Genomic DNA, 22,128 nt, shown 5'->3' on the forward strand with positions numbered 1-22,128 from the left:
GATAGTGTCACCACACTTAAAACTAAGCTTGACCCTAATTCATCAAGCTTTCAAGCTCATTTGAGTTAACTTGAATTGTTAAATATTATTTTATTTTATTTTATATCTAATTTTAATTTTTATTTATAAAATTAATATTTTTAATTTTTATATCATTTTATTAATAATAAAAAAAGGAATTTTTTATTCATGCTTAGCTCATTTCAGGTTTGTTTGGGCTCAAAGTTTTTTCTAGACTATTCAAATAAGCTTGAAATAAATAAAAAAATCTTTTACACTTTCAAACTTGGCTTTAAGATTTGTTAGACTTATTCAAGCTAATTTATCAAACTTAACTCAAATTATTGCCTCCAGATTTGCGATCCAAGCTTGGATCTCCTAATCTTCCCATATATGTTTTTCTGAAGGACGGTCATACCCATCTACGAAAACCTCAATGGCATCCTCAGGATTGTCGATCCCTGAGTCTCGTCCTCTACCCTTCAGACTTTCTGAACTGTTTCTTGACATTGTTTTTGTGAAACTTTGCATATTGACGTCTATGTCCCATCTCTTCTTTTCGAATCTCAAGTTCCTTCTCAAGCATGTGAAATTCATATTTGATGAAAGCATTTTCCTGCACTGTGGAATCCAACCTAGTGGCAAACAAACCTGGGTTTTGTGTTGTTTCATGGCTTTGGAAGCTAACAAAGCCAAACCCATTTTTTGTTGTTTCGTCTTTTCTCTTCTTCAAATATACTTGAAAAAGAGATTGTGGATTTTGCGTTTTTATGTTGCTTCTAAACTTTTTCATTGTTGTTGAAAATCTGGGTTCGTTTTTCAACTTAGTGATCTAGGTTCGTTTTTGTGCTTTTAGTGTTCACATTGGTCAATGAAGAAAAGCAGCAGAAGATGAAGCTAAAGCACACTAGACGAGAATGCATAGTTTTGCTATTTTGTAGGCTAAAGACACTGCTTTTAATTTTATATAAAATTTTATTTTAATTTTTTAATTTTATAAAATATTTTTTTCAGACCTGTAGCTTTAATGCTAGTAGTTTCATCACAAAAAAAATTTACATTAAACTTTTAAATATTAATAAAATATTTTTAAATGTTGATATATTAAATTTAATTTTTTTAAAAAATAATAATGATTGAGAAAAAATATCATTTAAGACTAACGGTGTTATAGTTAAAAAACTAAAAATATACTTTTTAAAATTAAAAAATCAAATTAAAACATTACATAAAGTTAAACTATTAAAACTATACTTTAGCTTGTTTTTTATTAACCAATTGTCAACCTTATCATGCCGCTTGTACATCTATTGGTCAAACAAAGTTTTTAACAGTCAACTCGAAGCTTGATTGCACTGATTTTGAAAATTCCAAAGTGAACTTATTTTTAAAAAAAAATTAAGATACTAAATGCTTATTGTTAAAAAAGTATGAAGTATTTTTACCCTTTAACCCTATATAATTTTATATATTTTAATAAAGATAGTATTATCTTTACATACTAATTATAAATTACACTCAACTCTATTTTAAAAGATTTGATTGTGGTTTTTAAATTTTGCAAAAGTAATTTATAGATAAGTGGTATGCGAAACCAATACAAAAGTAATCACAATATTATATTCTGTGAAATATATGAAATGATTAATTAATTTATATACTTGCACTGATGCCCATGGTTTATAATGTAGTAACTATGCTCCATTCACTTAGTTGAATTTGTGGCAGTGGCATCATGGGTTGAAACAATTAACACCTAGTGGGATAATTATTTTTTCTTGTTATATGAATTGAAACTATCATCTAGGCCATGATGGTTATTTAGAATTTTGGATTGGTATAACTTATCTTTCAAATGGATATTGACTTGAAAATGACAAGTGATATGATTTTCAGTGTGAAGGAATAGGATTTAGCATTCCTTAATTTGTCTTGTTTGGATGTTTAGCTGCTCTTACTGTGACCATCAAGGTGTGATATAATTGTTTTTCCTGGTTAAATCTGAAAACTATTTTTGCTCATTTTGTGCAGTTTTATGTACAGTGTGTCTTGTATTTGGTCTAGCATTTCCAATTGCAATCTTCTATTAAAAATAAATAACATGTTCCATTTGCCATTCTCATATTAGGGGTGAAGTGGTTGATAAAAGCTGAAACTTGAAGGGATTTGAGAATACATTTACGTGAATGAACTTCTGACTGTTAATTCCATCTGGGGTGTGAAAACTTGGTGTTCAGAATGTTACTTTAGTTGGCAGCATGCCAGGGCGCACCATTTTGTTCCTTAAGTTCTCTCTTTTTGCTTGGTTTTCTGTACACTATTGAATAGCTGCCATATCTAACTTGTGGAATATATGATAGAATTGTTGTATTGTATTGTAATGATTTTGATTTATTTGAATAATTTTTATTTAAATTTATCATAAATTTTAATTTAATGTAATGTTAACATCATGTGGGCTTAATATAGGCTCAAAGCATATATAAATGCAGGTCTTGATAGGCTCAAAGCCTACGTAAAACCTTTAAGGCCTGACTCAAGAAGCCTTTTCTTGAATTACAAGCAGTGGGCCCAGAAGGTGGGCCTTTTGTGAAATTACCGGCAGCCACACAATTAATGCTGACATATTCATGGTCCTGTATATTCTAATTCATTTGTTTGTAAATGCCTTTTTTTTTTTCCTGGTTTTGCAGCGATCTTGGTGATTGTTTTCCTCTGTTATACGCCTAGTGACTGTCTCATTAATTTAGAGGAGGATCGGCATAGCTTGAAAGCTTCGTTTTTGGTGTAGTTCATGTTATTTCTGGTTATTTGCTTCTTCTTTCCCTAAAGGTTTGTTTCAATTTGAAAGCTTGCTTTTGATGACTTTAAGGTGAATATAGAGAATTTGAAATTTAGAAATAAGCAGGGCCTTAGATCGAACAAAATTGATCTCAATATCATTTGATTCATCTCATCAATTTTGACCAAGTATTCTTTAAAAATGAATCATGTTAACCATGATATATCACTCTTGACTCAATAGATTGATAATACAATTAGTGTTAGTAGCGGATATAACTATATATAAGGGTGGGCAAATACCCTCACTCAACTTGAAAAATTTGCAAAGAGTAGGTGAAACTTTTAAAAATTTACCCCTATTACTCAATAATTTTGAACCCAAACCCAAATTAAAATATAGAAAAAATGTAACTTTAAATATATACATTTTGTTATAATTCCTTACACTTTTTTTGATATTCTAAGTTCTTATACTTTTATTTTTTTAGTGTTATAGGTCCCTCCATGAACAAAATGCAAGGACTTTAAAAGGATCTAGAACACCAAAAAATAAAAGTATACGAATTTAGAACACACAAAAAAGTGTAAAAATCTATAACAAAACATAAACAAAATGCAGGGACTTGAAGTTATATTTTTTCTAAAATATGTTTGAGTTAAATTTTTTTTGGATCTTTTATATTTCACTTAAGTGTCGAGTTAAAAATAAGAGCCATGCCTAAATATCAAGTTTGGAAGCCCGGTTTAAATGAGGATTTAAGCTTTAAAAATTAATTTTTTTTAAAGTAACTACGCTTGAGGGCTTAGTCTTGATAAGCTATGTGAAAAAGAGCTCAGACTCGAGCGGCCTTGATAAGCCCAATTATCTCTCTCTCTCACACACACACATATTTGATTGATAATGACACAATTTAGTTAATATTTATTGTGAGTGATGAAGAAAAAGTTGCAAAAATAATTGACATTAAATCTCTACTTCTCTCTTCAACAAGCGCACATACATTTGAGGGATTTAATATTTTTTTTATTTTTAGATGACAATGTGAAAGATTTAGATTTATATTAATAAAGATTTTAATCTTCATCTTAAATTTAAAATTTTAAATCCTTGTCAAATTTTATATTGAATTTTAAAGTATTCTGTTTAAATTAAAATTTTGAATTTTTTTAAAACCTTATAAATAAGAATCGAGCCTCAAAATTAGGTCAAATTTTAAGTAATTAGGCTTTAACGCCTAAGCCTTTAAAGGCCAGGCTTACCTTGATTCTCACCTTAACTTAAGTGTAGTAAATTTTAAATTTTGAATCAATTATATTTAAATTTAGATTAATTTATAAAAATATCATTTTAATTTTTATTTTCTAATATTATTTTACAAATCTAAATATTTATTTTATATTAACTTATTTTTTTTAATATTTTTATATTGCCCAAGGTCTTTGATTAGTGTGAAACCTATATGTTGATGCTATGATGGAATGAAATGCTAATGTAAACTTGCTGCGAGTAAATAAAGACAAAGTAAACGTTAGCAATGAAAATCCACTGTGGACACTAAAAGATAATTATCATATACTATTTGTACAATAAACTCATGAATAATACAAATTACTTAAAGTTGAAAGTGCGGAATAAAATCGTAACAAAGCACATTTATTTATATTGATACAGTATTTACTTTGAAGGGGAAGTTGTATTTAAACTGTCAATCTAATTTAATCACCAAATATTGAAGTCTAAACAAATCTAACTTAAAAGCTTCTTATTATTAAATATTGATACATATGATTTACTCTTCAGAAAGCAAATATAGTATCATGATAACAAAAAATATAGCATCTTAGCAAGAGGCCAAAAAAAATTGTTGTATATTAAAGAATATTCTGGAGAATTAGTATAGTATTTATTTTGTGATCAGTGATATCAATTTTTAATATAATGATAAAAAAGAAAATCAGAGTAAAAAATTACTCAAATAAATTAATCATAAAGAAAGACTAATAAAGACTTTCATTTCAAAAAACCAAGTGTACGTTTTTATTTTAACAATAATTTATTTTATATTTAGCATTTATCATAGTATGTGAATGAATTGCTTGATTGATTTTTGAATGTAATTTTTTCTAAAAAATTTATGTATAATAATCATTTTTCAACTGTGCATCCTTTCCCCTATTTTTTTTGGAATCAATCACACCTTTCCTTGTATATTATATATGTATTGACAATTTATTAGATGTATACTCCCTTCATTTAAAAATATAAGATATTTTTAATTGAATCTCAAACTTTAATAAAGTAGTTATCTACGTTTCAACTAACCATATCTTTATATATTTACTCTTATTAAACACCCTACAATAAATATAAAATTATTATTAATATGGACATTTTTTAAAAAAAGACAATGATTACATCTCAAACGACTAAAAATGTTTTATATTTTTTAACATCCAACTCCTTAAAAAATACTTTATATTTTTAAACGGAAGGAATAATATACATCATTCTCATTGAATCTTTATTATAAACGATTATTTAATTAAATAATTATTTATACACACACTCTTTATTATATAATTGAAATTTTCAAAAATCATTAGCATACATCAATAATTTTTTATTCAATTTTTTAAATAAAATATTTATTATTCTATTTGAAAAAGGAACAGGTCACGTGTTACATTTTGGAACATGCACAAAAGAGTAAAGAGATTCATATATTATCCTTTATACATATAATGATATTCGAGATCAAAAAACCTAATTCAACATAAAATTATTTCAAACAAAAAGGGATGTAATTTGTTTTTTGGCCCATAAAATTTTGTTTTTTCGGCCAGCACTTACCCATAAAAATGTTAACAAAACGTGATTGCTCAAGCAAAGGCTGTCTTCCAAATGCTGTCCCCGCTTATCGACCTTCGCATCTCTCCCAGTAGCAGCACGAGTGTTTTGGCGAAGTATCTAAAAGCTGATGATGTTTTGTAGAGTTTCAAGGTATGCCTTCCCCAAATTTCTTCTCTTCTCTGTATCGTCTTCGTCTTCATTACTTCTTTCTCCTTCAATTGCCCTAACTCTCCACTTCTGTCTCCATTCCAATTCCACCCATCCTCGGAGCGTTGAGGAGGTTATCTCTTCTTTTAATCGCTTGCTTCATGTGCGCCCTCCACCCTCTATTATGCAAATTAATAAGATTTTAGGATCTGTTGCAAAGTTGAAACATCATCGAACTGTTATCCCCCTTTTCGCACAAGCGGAATCCAAGGGATTCACGCCAGATTTAGTCACTCTTAGCATCTTGATTAATTGTTACTGCCATGTGGGTCAAATGACTTTTGCTTTCTCTTCCTTGGGGAAGATTCTCAAGATGGGCTGTCAACCAAATACGATTACTCTGACTACACTTATGAAGGGCTTTTGCATCAATAATGACGTTGGGAACGCCTTAGATTTTCATGATGATCTTATAGCAAAAGGGTTTCAGTTAAATGAAGTTAGTTATGGCACCCTCATTAATGGGCTTTGTAAGTCTGGGAAAACAAGATGTGCGGTCAAATTGCTCCGAAAGATGGCCAGAGGGCAGGTTAAACCTGATTTGATCATGTATAGTACAATTATTGATGGCTTTTGCAAGGAAAGACTGATAAATGAAGCAAGTGATTTATTTCACGAAATGATTGACCATGGAATTTCTCCAAATGTTGTGACCTACAATTCTCTGTTATATGGTTTTTGTTTCATGAATTACTGGTCAGAAGTTGCAAAATTGTTTAATCAAATGATAATCAAAGGCATGAACCCTGATGTTCATACTTTTTCTATATTGGTCGATGCATTTTGTAAGGAAGGAATTGTAACCAAAGCTGAAGCTATTGTTGGCATGATGGTGAAGTATGGTATAAAACCCGATGTAGTTACTTACAACACTTTAATGGATGGGTATTGTTTGATCAATAATCTTGGTGAGTCAAGGGAATTGTTCAATAAGATGGTCAAGAGTGGTTTGGCTCCAGATATTATTAGTTATAATATTTTGATTAATGGACTTTGTAAAATCAAGATGGTTGATGATGCCTTCAACCTCTATAAAGAAATGAAGCGTAGAAATTTGTTCCCCACTATTGTCACATACAGCTCTCTTGTTGATGGTTTGTGCAAATCAGGGAAATTGTCACTAGTGCAGGATATTATTTATGAGATGCATGCAAGTAGTTGTGCCCCTGATATCATATTTTATAATATCTTATTTGATGGACTGTGCAAAAGTCATCATCTTGATGAGGCGATTGCCTTATTTCAGAGAATTGTTCACCAAGGAATTCGGCCTAGCATGCATACGTACACTATACTTATCCATGGTTTGTGCAAAGATAATAGAGTAAATGATGCGTGGCAGATTTTTCAATATCTCTTGGCTAGTGGCCATCCTTTAAATGTCCAGGCTCATAATGCTATGATCAACGGACTTTGTAAAGAGGGTTTGTTTGATGAGGCAAAGGCCTTGCTGTATAAAATGAAAGAGAATGGGTGCTCACCTAATTTTGTAACTTTGGATACAATTATTAGACCTCTTTTGGAAAAGGGTGAGAATGATAAGGCAAAGGATCTTCTTGATGAAATGCTCACTAGAGGTTGGCTATAGTGATAAAAGAAAGTTAGATAGTTTTCTCCCCATCTATTTAACTGTTGATAGTTATGTTTAGATATTATGTTTGATACATACATAATTAATGAGTGTACTTTTAAATATTCAGCTTTCATTCTTCTTGTATTTGCATGTGCTTTTAAAGATTTATGCCAGCTGATGCAACATTGGAAGGTTGCTAGCATGGCATATGCATGCCAGACTCAGCACCAATGGGTGGTTGGGGTACATGTGAATGGAGGCTGTCAATGGAATTGGGGTTTATTTCAACATAGATTTCCCAAAGCACTTGTAAAGATTTCAACATAAACTCCTCCTTGTAATGATCAAATTGAAACTCTTCGTAATTGGATTCACTTATGCCATTAGCTTAAGTGTACTGTTGCTTCTGCTTATGAAGCCTGAATGAAGCACGGCTCATGGTGCCATTTGTGAGCTATGTCATGCTGCAGATGAAGATATAGTCCATATACTTAGAAAATTCACTCTGGCTTTCTCTAGTTGGCACATTGTTGTTCCTCACTCTATCCATTTGTTCTGTGGCATATATTAGGTAGCCAAGGGAACTATGATTTTTTTGTTTTTTATTAATTTTTTGTTTTAAGGAATATTAGGCTTCTCACTGGCTTATGTTGGTTTTCTTCGGCATGCCTTTTCTGAAACGGATGAAAGTTAACCTTAATCCTAAGAGTAGAAGCCAACAGTGGAGAGTAGCATTTGGCATCATTTGTTGTTGAATTATGTTGGATCTCTTCAGGAATGGATGAAAGTTAACGTTAATCCTGAGAGTAGAACTGTTGAGAGTAACATTTGGCATCTTTTGTTGTTGGAAGCTGTGCACTGCTAAGAACTGCAGGATTTTTGCCAATGAATCACACACTGCTTCATTGTCTAGTGAAAGAATCCCTTGTCATCGCTCACTACACAATCAAGGCCTGTGACTTGAATCACCTTTCACTTACTGTGAGTGGCTCTTGACTTTTTTGGCGCTCCTCTCCTCTCCCCATTCTCTCTGTTTTTTATTTAAATCTGAATCTGATTTATAGCTGGGGTTTTTGCTTCCTGGGCTAACTTTATGTAATTATTTTTTAAGTAATGATTATTGTATTTGATTTTGATCAAATGAGACTCGAAGGCATCAATCCTAATGCCTGTATCTTTTTATTTTGTAAAGAAGGAAGCTCCACCAAAACTGAAGCTATTGTAGACATGATGATGAAGCACAGTGTAAAACCCGATGTAGTTACTTACAACACCTTAATGGATAGGCACTTTGTGATCAATTATCTCTATGAGTCAAGAGAATTGTTCAATAAGATGGTCAAGAATGGTTTGGTTTTAAACAAAAAAAAAAAAAATCAATCTATCCATATTAAAAGGCTTCAATTTTAAAAGATATTTATCATCTCATATGCAGTTTCTTACCCTCCTGGTATGAATTTGAGAAAGTAAAATTTAAAAAAATTAATAATTTATCTTTTATGCAAAGTGACTTGTAAAACGATCATCAATTTTTTCCCCCTCTAGAATGTGACTCATATATGAAACTTGATGGAGTGTTTTTTTTAGGTTAATGGATATTCTTCTATTGCATAACATTGAGCATAGCATCGTTGAACTACAAGGGCTTCGGCTTGCATGGCATTGCTTTCGTCCAACATAAATATTAGTTTGGCAATGTTTTTCGTGATCGAAATTGATAGAAAATTTAAAGTTTTATATCATTCAATAAATAAGTGCGCGCGTGCGTGTATGTAAACTATGAATATTGTGATTTCAAATCCTCTTTTACCACCACAAGGCCAAATGACCCAAGTACTAATAACGTATTTTGTATTGATTATTTCATCTTGTCCCTTAATATTTGATGTTAAGCATCCTACCATTAAGAATAGTTTGAATAAATGCATCGAGATGTAAAATAATAATAATTAAAATTAATAGTCAAAACAAATTACCTAAGTTAAAAAGAAGAAGAAAAAGAAGGCAAAGAGATCATGTAAACAAAACAATATAAAAAGAAACAAAGCAAATTAAAAAAAAAAGAGACAGTGCAAATAGAAAAAGAAACAATATTATATATATAATAGGTTAAAGTATATGTTTAATCCTTTAAATTTACATAGTATTTCATTTTAGTCTCGTAACTTTATAAAGTGTTTTTTTAATTTTTTAATCATAACATTATTAATTTTATTTTGACAAATATTTACATTAAAATTTTAAATATTGACAAAATATTTTCAATTGTCGACATATAAAGTTTAATTTTTTTTAAAATAACAATGATTGATATAAAAAATAATTATTTAAAGCTAACAATGTTAAAATTAAAGGATTATAAAGATATTCTACAAAATTAAAGGATCAAATTAAAATTTTATATAAAGTTAGAGGACTAAAGGTATACTTTAACTTATAAAGAGAGAGAGAGGCAAGGCAATGGATTGGGAATGGGGTTTTTTTTTTTTTTTTTCCCGGCCGAAATTGAGAATGGGAGGGTTATTGATACATATATAGCAATCTTGCAGTGAAAGGGAGTCAGGAGGCAATTGCAAATCAACTAAAAGGAAAATAAATAGAAAAGCATTAGCAACAGGGCATTCAACAAAAGGGGAAAAAAAAACGACAAAAAAACTAAGCAAGGGACAGAAGCAATCATGCTTGAAATGGAGAAAAATGTAGGAGAGTCAGGAAGCAAGAAAGATGGCGGGAATATGAAAATAACTGAGTAAAAATTTTCTAATAGGGTTAAAAGTTAGAGGTAATTTTATATGCCTAAAAAATGAAAGCACCACTAACTCAGTAATCATTATAAGGGTTCTTACAATTTGCAGCACTTGAACGATGCCTTTTTTTTAAAAAAAAAAAATCCAGGCATATGTATGATATGTTTCACATATAAAATGTCCTTTTTTTTTCGATTTTATTTTCCTTTTCATTCTATTCCATTACATAAACCAAAGGAGCTAACAATATCAATAAAAAAGCATGCTTGATAGCAATAGTGAGCATAGCAACTTTCTTACCCTTGCCATATAAGAGAAACATGACCTTTGGTCACCATGGCTTCTTCCCAAAAGGCATCATCTTCATGGAGGTTCACAGGGCAAGAGACAATAATTTGCAGTGCAGAGCACAACAAAGATCCAAGAGTTGAGTTGTGAGTTTCATGGTTTATTTTGTTTTATTTTTATCAAAAATATCTTCCACAATAGAGACAAATCTTTCTTAGAGTATACAGGCCCCTTATTCATGGTAGCTTTTAGAGGGATCCCTTCTTGTGAATTATTTTCTAGTTATATTGAAATTTCATATCACCAAATAAACATTTTTTATTATTTAAATTTTTGAAATTAGTTTGAAGTTTTAGTTTTTGAATTCAAATCAACATGAAGTATTATTTTTGTATATGGTAGATTCGATAATAGTTTTTTGTGGTGAATCATAACAATTTTGATATAATTTAAATAAATTTATGATGTGTTAGTTTTGCTTTAAAATATTTATTTGATTGCATCTTAAGCCGATCTGCTTGCATTCAAGTTATTTAGTCCTCCAACACAATTTTGACCCCAATGAGGAGCATAACTTTTCTAAACATTTGATGAATATATTTAGAGTAAAATACAATGGCATCCTTTTGAGTTCGTTAAAATTATAGAAACTCCTTTCTATTTTTAAATCTTACCCTTCAATATATTTCCTAACACTGTTAGGAACATTACTTTTTTATTTTATCTGATGTGGCAATTTTCATCTTAAGCTGATGAATATTTTTTATTTTATCTAATGTGGGTTTTTTTATTTTTTAATTAAAAAATCCAACTCAACACCTATTTGATACATTAGCACAAACTTAACAGTGTTAATAGGCACGTCAATAGTCTTTACATCATTTATGCCACATCAATATCCTTCTAAAATTATAAAAATTAATATTGTAGATGGAAAAAAGTATATACAATTGAAACACCAAAAAAAAAAAATATAAGGACTTGTAACAAAACTCGAGAAAAATATAAAGTCAAAAGTAGTGTTTTTCCTATTTTTTAATATCTATAGTATTGGTATAACAAATTCTTAAATTGAACAATTTTTTATATAATAAAGGAAAAATATATTTGTTGGTCCTCATAATTTCTTTCAAGTTTGAATTAGGTCGCTGAAATTTATTTTGTTTTACTAGAAACTTTATAGTGGTTTGTTCCATTAGATTTTTTAATATCAATCCTTGATTGGTGCAAGTAACAAGAAGAACAAACAAGGATGAACATTCAAAGAGAACGAATTTGAACATGATGCTAGAATTGAAGGAGCTATGTTTGAGGTTGCAAATGTAATTAAAGAAGAAAATGCTATAATTACAGAGAACTACTACCTATCAATGTCAGCAGAATAACCTTTGAAGATGATTGAAGGAACCGGGTGTGATATTGACAAAATTTTTGATATATATATATATATATATATCGTGAATGATCTTACCAAGTTTAGAGTTATTATTGTTTGTTTGCCAAGAGCAATAGAGCATGCAATATGAAGATGTCCAGTGGTTGTTAGATTAGCATGTAGTTATATGTTTAAATTATTATTTTGTTAATATATTGCTGTATGCTCCATGATTTAGTCTTTTATAGGGAGGGTGTCTCTTTTTTATCGTGGAATTTGTTTGTGTCGTGATTTTAATATTTTATTAATATTTTGTTATATGGCCTTTGATGGAGCATCACATTCGCTGTTTACTGTGGACTGAATATTATCATGATAAAGATATAGCTAATGTATACAATTCATTACAAGCTCTAATTGCCCCATTATATATATATATATATATATTCAATGCATGCGTTTACGGCTTCTTATTGGTTTTTATGATGAAAAAAAATGGTGTCTTCGTAGTGCAATTGGGAAGCTCATCAATGCATTTGTGTAATATATATATATATATATATATAATATTATATTTTAGGGAAAACATAGCTATATGTTCCTATAATTTTAACATGTTTTGATACAAATTCCTGTACTTTTATTCATTGTTTCAGTTTCCTTTAGTTTATCCCATGCACAATATTAATCCTTCTATTTTTTAATATATTCAAAAGAATAATGAGATGATACTAACAATATTAAATATACTAACTTATGACTAATATCATTAATATATCTGATGAAGCAAAATTATGCTTCAACAAAATGAAACCTGAAACGTGAAACAAAATAAGTGAACAATGTTGTTAATTTGCCGAATCATAATTTCGCTCAACATAGGTTAATTGTATTAGTTATAGGTTAATATATTTAACATTGTTAGTGTCATTTCCTCATTTTTTTAGGCATATTCAAAAATAGTAGGACTAATGTTGTAAATGGAATAAACTAGAGGGATTTGGAGCAACCAAAATAAATAAATAAAAACTAATGGGGCCTATAACAATTCAAGTTAAAATTATATGGGTCAATAGTTATGTTTTTTCTATGTTTTATAATTTTTGACCATTTATAATTTAGCTCACATTCTATTTTTATTCTTATCTTTGTAAAATGTATAGGTATATTTTATTAAGTATTTTAAAAAGTAAGGAAAAAATAATTTTAATAAGGTAAATGTATAGTTGTCTATATGTTATTATTTATCTTAAACCAAGCAATGACCCTTTCTCCCCCGAACCAAATAGAATGTTTTAGTCTATTTTCTCTTGGCTTGACCCGGATGATTCTTCCTCGTTATTAGTCCTTTCCCTTTCTCTTTTCCTCTTTTATTTTTATTCTTTCGCCTTTATGATTATTTTCTAGGGAGTCAAAATTTTTTTTCCCTTTTTCTACCTATGGGGGGCAAGATTTAGCTACAAAGTTTGTATAACCAATTTATAAAGAATGGCTTCAAACATTTACAAGGAGATAAATAGGGAAAATGACAAACAAATTTTTTTAGAATATGTAAATGACAATGAAGTCCTGCAAAATATTATAATTTATCCTAAGTTTTTAAGAATCTTTGTGGTATTAATAATTTTTGATGAAATGACTAAAATATCTCTAGTTTAAACTAAAAAATAAATGTTTATTTTGTTTTAGTCATTGTAAAAAAAAATAGTCATTACTTAAATTAAAGTAATCATGGATATTTACAACACTTCATCGAATAAAAAATTTGCATGGAAAAAATTATAATTGTTTGTTTTGTTCTGCTTATTATCAAAAGAAAAGTAATCATTATTTAAATTGAGATAGTAATGCATATTTACAACACTTGAACTTTAATAAATAAAAAAATTGCATAGGAAAAAGTTGTAATTGTTTATTTCTTTTAGCTATTGTTAGGGAAAAAAATCATTTTTTAAACTAAAATAGTCAATATTTACAATATTGAATTTCAATAAATTAAAAATTTACATAAAAAAATTGTAATTACTTGTTCTACTTTAATCATTATCAGGAAAAAATAGTCCTTACTTAAATTAAAGTAATTATTGATATTTTTTTGGAATTAGAGTTGTTACTTTTTTATTATTTTAACTTAGAGATATTTTAGTCATTTTATTAAAAATTATTAATATTATAAAGGTTTATAAAAGACTCGAGAAGAATTATAAAATTTTGTGAGATTTCATTATTAATTACATATTTCATAAAAAATTTTCTATCATTTTTTCATAAATATTTGGGGGGTGGGGGAACACCCTTGCAGGGTAGTCGGTCACAACTCACAAGCCTAGATTTTATGCTGCAGGCCAAAAGAAACCCATATCTAAACAAGCCTCATTTTTTATAACACAATTTGCCACTTTTTGTAGGTTAATGAGTTGAGCCCACTCATTAACATGATTTTGGTTATAAAACATAAAAAATAATATTAAATTGGATATTTTTCAAACTCCAAAGTACATAGTCAATTTATAAAAAATAAAAAAATAATATTAAATTGAATCATTCAAATCAAATCTATATTATCTAAATTAATTATTAACAGACTTATTAAAAATATTATTTTTTTTATAAATTTTTATTTTTAATAAAACATGATTGTGTGTTTACAAAGGAGAAACTTTTTTATACACTTATTTGTTACCAGCCATTAGATAAGAATTCATGGTCAGATTTTTTCACTTTCCATCATGATCCATATATGTTAATGGGTGATAAGGAAGACCCAGGGCTTAGGACAGTAATTTCCATTGCACTTAAGAGGGGACCTGCGTTCGCACGTTCATAGCCAGAGGCAATGGGGGCCGTGCGAACCAATGTAGTTTCAATGATTTATTTTTGGTTATATTTAGGTGAGAAGTGACATAAAACCACCTTTCCTTGCATTATATAGTTTTAATTATCTGCTACTGCTATTTTTCCCCTTTTATTAATCTACAAAAAAAAAATTATGTAGTTTTATGGTGAATAGTTCTTACTGTTTTTCCTTCCCTCGCAAGTTCCTTACTATCATGTATTTGCATCTGTATAGGACTCATGGTGGGAGGTTTACCTTTGAGTTCATATCAGAATCCACGTGACTTAATTGATGGAACTACTTGATACTAATATGCATCCATGAGTTTATGTTTCAGTTTGTGTTCTTCTTCAGTCAATATGGCCATGAAGAGCTAGCATTTCCTTTGAATGAGAAGCCGAAGTAGCAGGTTATAGTCCCACATCGTTCAAAAGCAAAAACATGTGTGGGGGAATGGGCTATAAAACGGGAGCTTGACATTCGTTGCAACATACTTACCTGGACGGGGTCAATGGGTGATCTGGAAGGCCCATGGCCTAGGACAGTAACCTCCATTGCACGCTGGAGGGGTGCTGTACTAAGGTCTGTCCAAGTGGCAGAGCCTACGTCATAATTTGTGGTAGCTGGGGCCTGCGTTCGCGCGGCCCCTCCCCAATAAGTTTTAATTCGTTGTATTGTTTTGAATTTGAAGAGTCAGTTCGCGCGTCCCCTGTCCACTGTAGTTTGGGCTGTGTAAAATTTTTGTGGTATTTGGGTTGATTCAGATCGGTTTTATTAATTTATTTAATAAAATTATAATTAATTTATTTTTTATTAATTTATTTAATAAAACTATGATTAATTTATTTTTAATTAATTTATTTAATATAATTATAATTAATTTATTTTTGATTAATGTTTTAAGTGTAATTGATATTAAGGAAATGATTGTATGTTAGATTTATTGAATTTGTTTTTAAATTATTGTTAGAATGTAGTGTTGTTGAAGTTTATTAAGTGTTGTTTTTATTGAAATTATAAATTTAAATCATTTAAACTATAACATAAATATTTTTTATTGTTAAAAATTATTATGAATTTATTATTATTATAAGTATTTTTATTATCTTAATTAAATTTATTAGGTTAAAATAGATTATCGCTTTTCATAAAGGAAAAGGGAAAAAAAAGTTAAGCGAGTACTAAACTAACAGGGCCAGTCTGTCAATCCTATGGACTAAGTCCTGTCTTGTTAATCTTCAGGTTATTACTAGACAAAACTAGACTACAAGTTACCTAACACAATCCTTTTATGAAAGAGACTAGACTTTAGGTTAGGCTGAAGTCCAATGTCATCCAATTCTTTGTGCACCCAGTCTCAACATATTTTTTACACTATACTGCATGGTATCTTGGATTCCTTGCTCGATTTAGACTAAATCTGAACCCCTATTTTGGAAACTTCACTGTGGTTACGGGTACTGATGGAGTGATCTCTTTGATATCACTTTAATTATCACGTCTGTCACTCCTCAAGGTTCGAACCTTCACCTTAAGGAATGCTGGTAGTAGCCCTTACCAACTCTATTGAGCACCTATTGATTTTTTTTTTTGGGTACTAGACCATCTGATATCTTGAGGTATCCTGAGTTCATTGCTCACCTTAGGCTAAATCTGGACCTTCGTGTTGGAGACTGTACGATGGTTATGAGTATCAATAGGACGACCTCTTTGAAATCTCTTTAATTATCGTGTTTGTCACTTTTCAAGATTTGAACTTTCATCCTAAAAAATTATCAACTCTATCGAGTGCCTATTAATTTTTTTTGTTTTTTTGAAAGCGAAAGGGGAGCTCTCTGTGCTCATTGTGCGGTTCCAACTAAAAGGGGGGAGTGTTCCGCGTTAGGACTTAGATCTAATTGATATTCAAATGACCACTATTCCACAATGTGGACTTAGGTTGGGGCTAATGCTTGAGTGGACTGCTAAACCCAACAGTTACTTTACAAATTGTGAGATCCAAGGAACATTCATGCCCACCTTCTTTGGTGGCATTCTACAATTACCTGCTATTTTCTTTCCCCCTTAACTAATCTCCAAAAATTTATGTAGTTTTATGATGAATAATTCTTATTGTATTTCATTCGCCTGCAAGTTCCTCACCATCATGTATTTGCATCTGCATATGACTCGTCGTGCGTGGATATCCACGTGACTTAACTGATGGAATTACATGATATTAGTATGCATCCATGAGAAGTTAACTGTTGAGATCGGAATTATCTGAGACATGCTTGGCAATTATCATTTCACAGGCACATAGGTTATGTTATATAGCTATACTACAGCATAGGCACTTGCATATTTCATGGTCATTTATTTTGCACATAAATTAGTCCTACGCGTTTTGTGATTGAGTTTTAGACTCTTTTCTTGCTTATAACTTTTTTCTCTCTCCTTTTCTATCTGTCTCCTTTTCGTTTATATTTGAATCGAATATGTATCATTGAATCTATACTTTGACCAAAGAACAAAAGGGGAAAAATTGATATGCTTTGGCTGTAAGAATTGTCTGAACTGTCAGATTTTTGTATGGCTGATACGGGGATAGTCCTCTAGTGTGTTAGAGAATAGTGGGAAGTATGAGTTTGTACTTTTAAACTCTCTTTTTTCCCCCCTCTCTTCACTTGATCATCGTTCAAGTTACGTAGTTTATAGCTTATAAATAGTGGCACTTCTTATATATTTTATTATATGCATTACTATATTGATTGTTCCTTTTTTTAGAAAAATATTAGGCTGTTGAAAATGGGCAATATGGCCTTGTTGTATGCTTGTGTCTTACATTAATTATTCAACTAGAAAAGTTGAAAAACATGTTGCGTGCACGATGGTCCTGAAAGCGTTCTCATTCAAGAATGAATATGGCTTTGGCTGGTGAGAAAACTGGCACACTAGTGCTCTGTTTCTGACTTTTGCACGAGAGCTACTATGACCTAAGAGAGAAGATAGGCAGGAGTAATGAGGAACATTATTACTATTATTTATTATTGACAACATTGGAAGTTTGTGAAATGTGTCTGATCTAATTTCTTTCATCTTGATGCCTCTGTTATAAAGGTGTTGAGGTTTTTTTTTCCCCGTCTGAAGAAAAGCATTGCATATGAACATATATCAAATAAATGATAAGAATGAAGCTTACGTTGGATTATTTTTGGATTAGCATTAATCAATTGTAAAATTCTAACCAATATAATATTGTGAATATTAGTAATCTTTATGTTATATTGTGCACTATTTTAAAATGGACCGGGTCTTAATGAATAAACCATAATAGGTTGGAATATTTGGTTTGAGTATACTGGAAGAGATTCTAACTCACTGAGCATATATGTTATCAGCGATCCTATTTAAACTGACAGGGGCATTTTGGTCATTGGATTATATGACAAGCAATTTACATATATATTTGCTTTTGGCCCAGCAAGTGTATGCTTGCTTTCAGTGTGCTTCATGTGGCTTGCTTCTTTCCTTAAGTTGAATACTCTCTCAATCAGTACATTCTCACTTTATCAAACATTGATTTATAGCTGCCATGGACCTCAGCATGTTACTAGGTAATTATCCTAATCCATTTTTATCATTATTTTACTTCAGTTTATTAATTAGATGAGGTTGTTTAGTTAGTTAGAGAATATCAAAGCAAAGGATATTTAGGGGGAAAAAAACAATGGTCTATCTTCTATTAATGATTATAAAGTAGGTTCTTATACTAAGGGCCAAAGGGAGTAAAAAATGTTGAAAAAATTAACGTGTAAAAGGTGTCCCTTGTTATGCTGGTTGTGTAAACTGTAAACAATAGGTGTAAAAAGTGTTTTCGCCCCTTTTTCTATTGGCATATCATACCACTTTTTACATTGAACAATGAACTGACTGGATATTTTTACATCAGTTGGAGAATCAGCGTAAACGGCTAAAAAATTTGTATAATAATGTATGGTAGATCAAACAAGCCCTAAAGATACTCTACAACCTGAATGGGAATATAGTTGGCCGGAGCACAATAGTCCACAGGATTCTTGCTCACCAAACGGCCAAGCTTCTTTCTCTGACTTGGTGCAGAGAACTACTATTTTGGTAAGATGAGAAGCTACTTTACTTGTATATAAAATTTACATTTACACTTTGATTTCAAACCTTGCTCTACCATTTTCTTCTCAAACACCTAGAGATTCGATTACAAAATTCATCCCGATTAACGAGGTGAGATATTTATATTTTTCTGTGGTAGTTTCAGTGAAAACATATATTATTCTTATTATTAGTAGTTACATATGTAGCAGTGATTTGGGTCTGATGAGTTTGAATGGAATTGTAAATCTGAGGGAAAGTAGAATCCAAAGCGGCCAGCCAACCATGTGTCATTAAGTCACATGGTATTTCAGATAAAAATCAATCTCTGCTGATTTTGCTTTGGAACTTGGAAGTTCTTACGTTAGTCAAATGTATTGTCACATGACTCACCTGCAAATCCTTTACATGCAATGTATATTAATTATAACCTAACAATATGCATAAGACAACACACTCTTCCTTAATGTTATTATTCTATTTCTGTATTGTCTTCTAGTGGCGTGTTTGTTGACTCACTTCACTCACTGTTTCAATTTTTTTTCAGTAGAATATCAATGAAACACCTGTGAAATAATTTAATATCTGATAAACACTTGGACCATTGAATACTTGTTAAATAAGAACTTCACTTGTTAATTGTTAATATTTCCTTGTCAGCAATCCTTTTATGAAATTAAATTGCTTGCAAGGTCCTTCATTGATATTCTCCCCTTTTTTTGTAACATTGAGTTTAGATGAGTTGGGTCTGATAGGCACACTTCATTTACGAATATTTAGAGATTATTCAGCAACAAAGTTTTCACTTTAGCAACAAAATTTAATTCATAATCTTATGAGTTATGACTTAAATTCTTACTAATTGGACTAATTTTTAAGGTGACTTAGAGTTTCATATTTAAATGAAAATACCTGACCCTATGCCTAATCACAAAAGTTTTCTCCTTTTTTGTTATATATATATATATATATAAATGGCTTCCTTGATCAACTCATCATTACAAGAAGCACATCCTCTAAGTCAGCAAATCAAGACCATGAATTTCTTCTGCAACAACTCAATCATTGTCCTTATCTTTTCCATTGCAATACTCATGCTTTCCCTTTGGGTTAATGTGTCCTTAGCTAGGACCCTCCCTCACACACACCCACCTTCTTCTTCTTCATCTTCTTCTTTGGATCACAACAATATGTCTTCATCTTCATCATCTTCTCAAACTTTCTCACACAGCAAACAAGGGCCAAACTCAGCTCATGATCAGCCTGCTATGGTTGCTGCTAGCCTCAGAAGGATTCCACCAAGCAGACCAAACCCTACTCAGAACAGGTAATTATTATTATTATTATTTACATTTTCTAAGTTTAAGTGTCCTCCCATGCCTTCGCATATGAAAAATAGGATCGTCTCTAAAGTAACTTTAATACTTGATTTGGATGGAGAGAAAAGTGAGAAGAAAATAAGGAAGAGAGAAAATTTTCTCAAAAATAATATTTTTACTATTTCTGGGAGTTTTCCCTCCTAATTTTTTGCCCTCCCTATTTTTCCTCCATTCAAATCAAGGGTAAGTGACTTAGAGAGAGGAGCTAGAACTTACTTCCATGGGAGCTCAAAGTAACAAAGTTGAAGATCCTCTCTCTCTCTCTCTCTCTCTCTCTCTCTCTCTCACATTTTGACTTTTCATATTTGATTAAAAGGGGTTTATTTATGAACAGGTTAAGGCCTGGGGCAAGAGCTTAGAGTGAGGAACTTTAATTTGATGGAGCTCATGAAGATGTTTCAGACAAAATATATGAAGATGCAGCAGGAATATTATTACATAGGAACTGTTTGTTGCTCCAGTTTTGGTTCGTGAATTTTAAGCTCGATGGTGTCGTATAATGATATATATATATATATATATATATATATCTTAGATTCCTAGATTTCTATGTGTGGAACTGGAAGTGGTTGGTAAGGTAAGAATGTTTCACTATTATGTTTTTTTTCTTTTTGGTAGTAGTTTGATGCTTTAGGCTACAGAGTACAGTAGGGTTACAAGAATGTAAGTACAGGACTTTCAAAGTTGTCACTTTTTTTTAAATTCTGATTCATGTAGTTGTGTTTCATTATGTGTATATATTTAAAGGAAGAATGATAATAAGGTCTTAAAATAAAAAAATAATTACAATTAGATTCCTGAAAAAGAATTTAAAAAATAAATTGTAAATATTAATTTAGATAACTTGCAAATAAGAATTACAATTGCAGCCTGAAAGCTATATTTAGAATTTATATATTTTATTTGTAATTTGAACTCTTGAATTTAACTGTTTAAATCAATATTTTTAGTTAATTTTTTAAATTTTTTTATTGAAAATCTAACCTTCATTATTTTTTATTTTAAAATTTTATTCTCATTCTCCCAATATGTGAATTTCTGTAATGCTCCAATAACAGTTTTATATATATATATATATATATATAATTAGAAGAATTGGCTGACATGTTTTAAATGACACCTGAAATAAGTTGTACTATTTATCTACAAATTAAATAATGCAGGTTCTTTTCTATTTTAAATTGAAAAGATAGATATGGGTTTTTGAATTTCTGAGCAATCATTTTGATTTATGAAATTAGTTTAAAAAAAAGCATGATGTCGAGTTAAAGATAATAAATACATAAGTGTATTTATACTTTAAAATACTAATAAAAAATTTCATTATTTAAGAACAAAAATAAAATTATAAACATTATTTTTATTACTCAAGGAATGAGTAGTAAATGTAGGTATCTTTTCCTGTAGGAGTTTGAATCTTAATTTATTATATTGTGAGGGATTAGCTTTTTTAGCTAGATCTAATTCTTATTTGCATGAAAATATTTTAATTATAATTGTTATTTTAAGAAATTGAAATAATTATAATTATACTTAGTACGCTAAAATGCATAAAATCCTCCTGAATTTTGACATAGTTACATATGACATTTTTTATCTTTCAATATTTAAAATTAATCCCCTAATTTTTAATTTTATTTTTTCAAAACCCACTATCATTAATTAATTATTATTTTATTGATATAGTTATTGTCATGTCATATTAATACAATATACATGGCACAAGACATGAAAAATATTTTTTATTATTTTTAACACAATTTAAGGAGGGGTAAAATTGTAATTTTAATTTTTAATACAAATGATGATGCTCTCATTATTTTTTAGTTGAGTGAAATTATTCTCATCATTTACAAGTAATACAATTTAAAAAATTATAATTTGTTATTCTTTATCAATTAAACCAATCTTTTATATTAAGCAAATGAAAAAAAAATACCTAAAAGCTACCATTGATAAGAGCCATATAAATTTCATT

General features: G+C 30.0%; 2 protein-coding genes and 1 non-coding gene across 3 annotated transcripts; all 3 read left to right on the forward strand.

The window, feature by feature from the left end:
- The first annotated feature begins 5,683 nt into the window (after positions 1-5,683).
- Positions 5,684-8,643, forward strand: LOC129315015 (pentatricopeptide repeat-containing protein At1g12775, mitochondrial-like). The gene has a single exon (XM_054958507.1). It carries the CDS (start codon positions 5,763-5,765, stop codon positions 7,428-7,430), a length of 1,668 nt encoding a protein of 555 aa, XP_054814482.1. The 5' UTR covers positions 5,684-5,762; the 3' UTR covers positions 7,431-8,643.
- A 6,508-nt stretch (positions 8,644-15,151) lies between these two features.
- On the forward strand, positions 15,152-15,312 carry LOC129316974 (U1 spliceosomal RNA). Its single transcript, XR_008594883.1, has one exon. It is a non-coding gene; the product is annotated as a U1 spliceosomal RNA (small nuclear RNA).
- A 4,472-nt stretch (positions 15,313-19,784) lies between these two features.
- Positions 19,785-20,818, forward strand: LOC129315129 (uncharacterized). Its single transcript, XM_054958687.1, has 2 exons — positions 19,785-20,098; positions 20,485-20,818. The coding sequence occupies exons 1-2, from the start codon at positions 19,809-19,811 to the stop codon at positions 20,507-20,509; spliced, it is 315 nt and encodes a 104-aa protein (XP_054814662.1). The 5' UTR covers positions 19,785-19,808; the 3' UTR covers positions 20,510-20,818.
- Positions 20,819-22,128: the final 1,310 nt, after the last annotated feature.

The sequence above is a fragment of the Prosopis cineraria genome, unplaced genomic scaffold (genome assembly GCF_029017545.1).
Source record: "Prosopis cineraria cultivar Desert tree isolate PC_DT_omini unplaced genomic scaffold, ASM2901754v1 PC7, whole genome shotgun sequence".
Lineage (NCBI taxonomy): Eukaryota > Viridiplantae > Streptophyta > Magnoliopsida > Fabales > Fabaceae > Prosopis > Prosopis cineraria.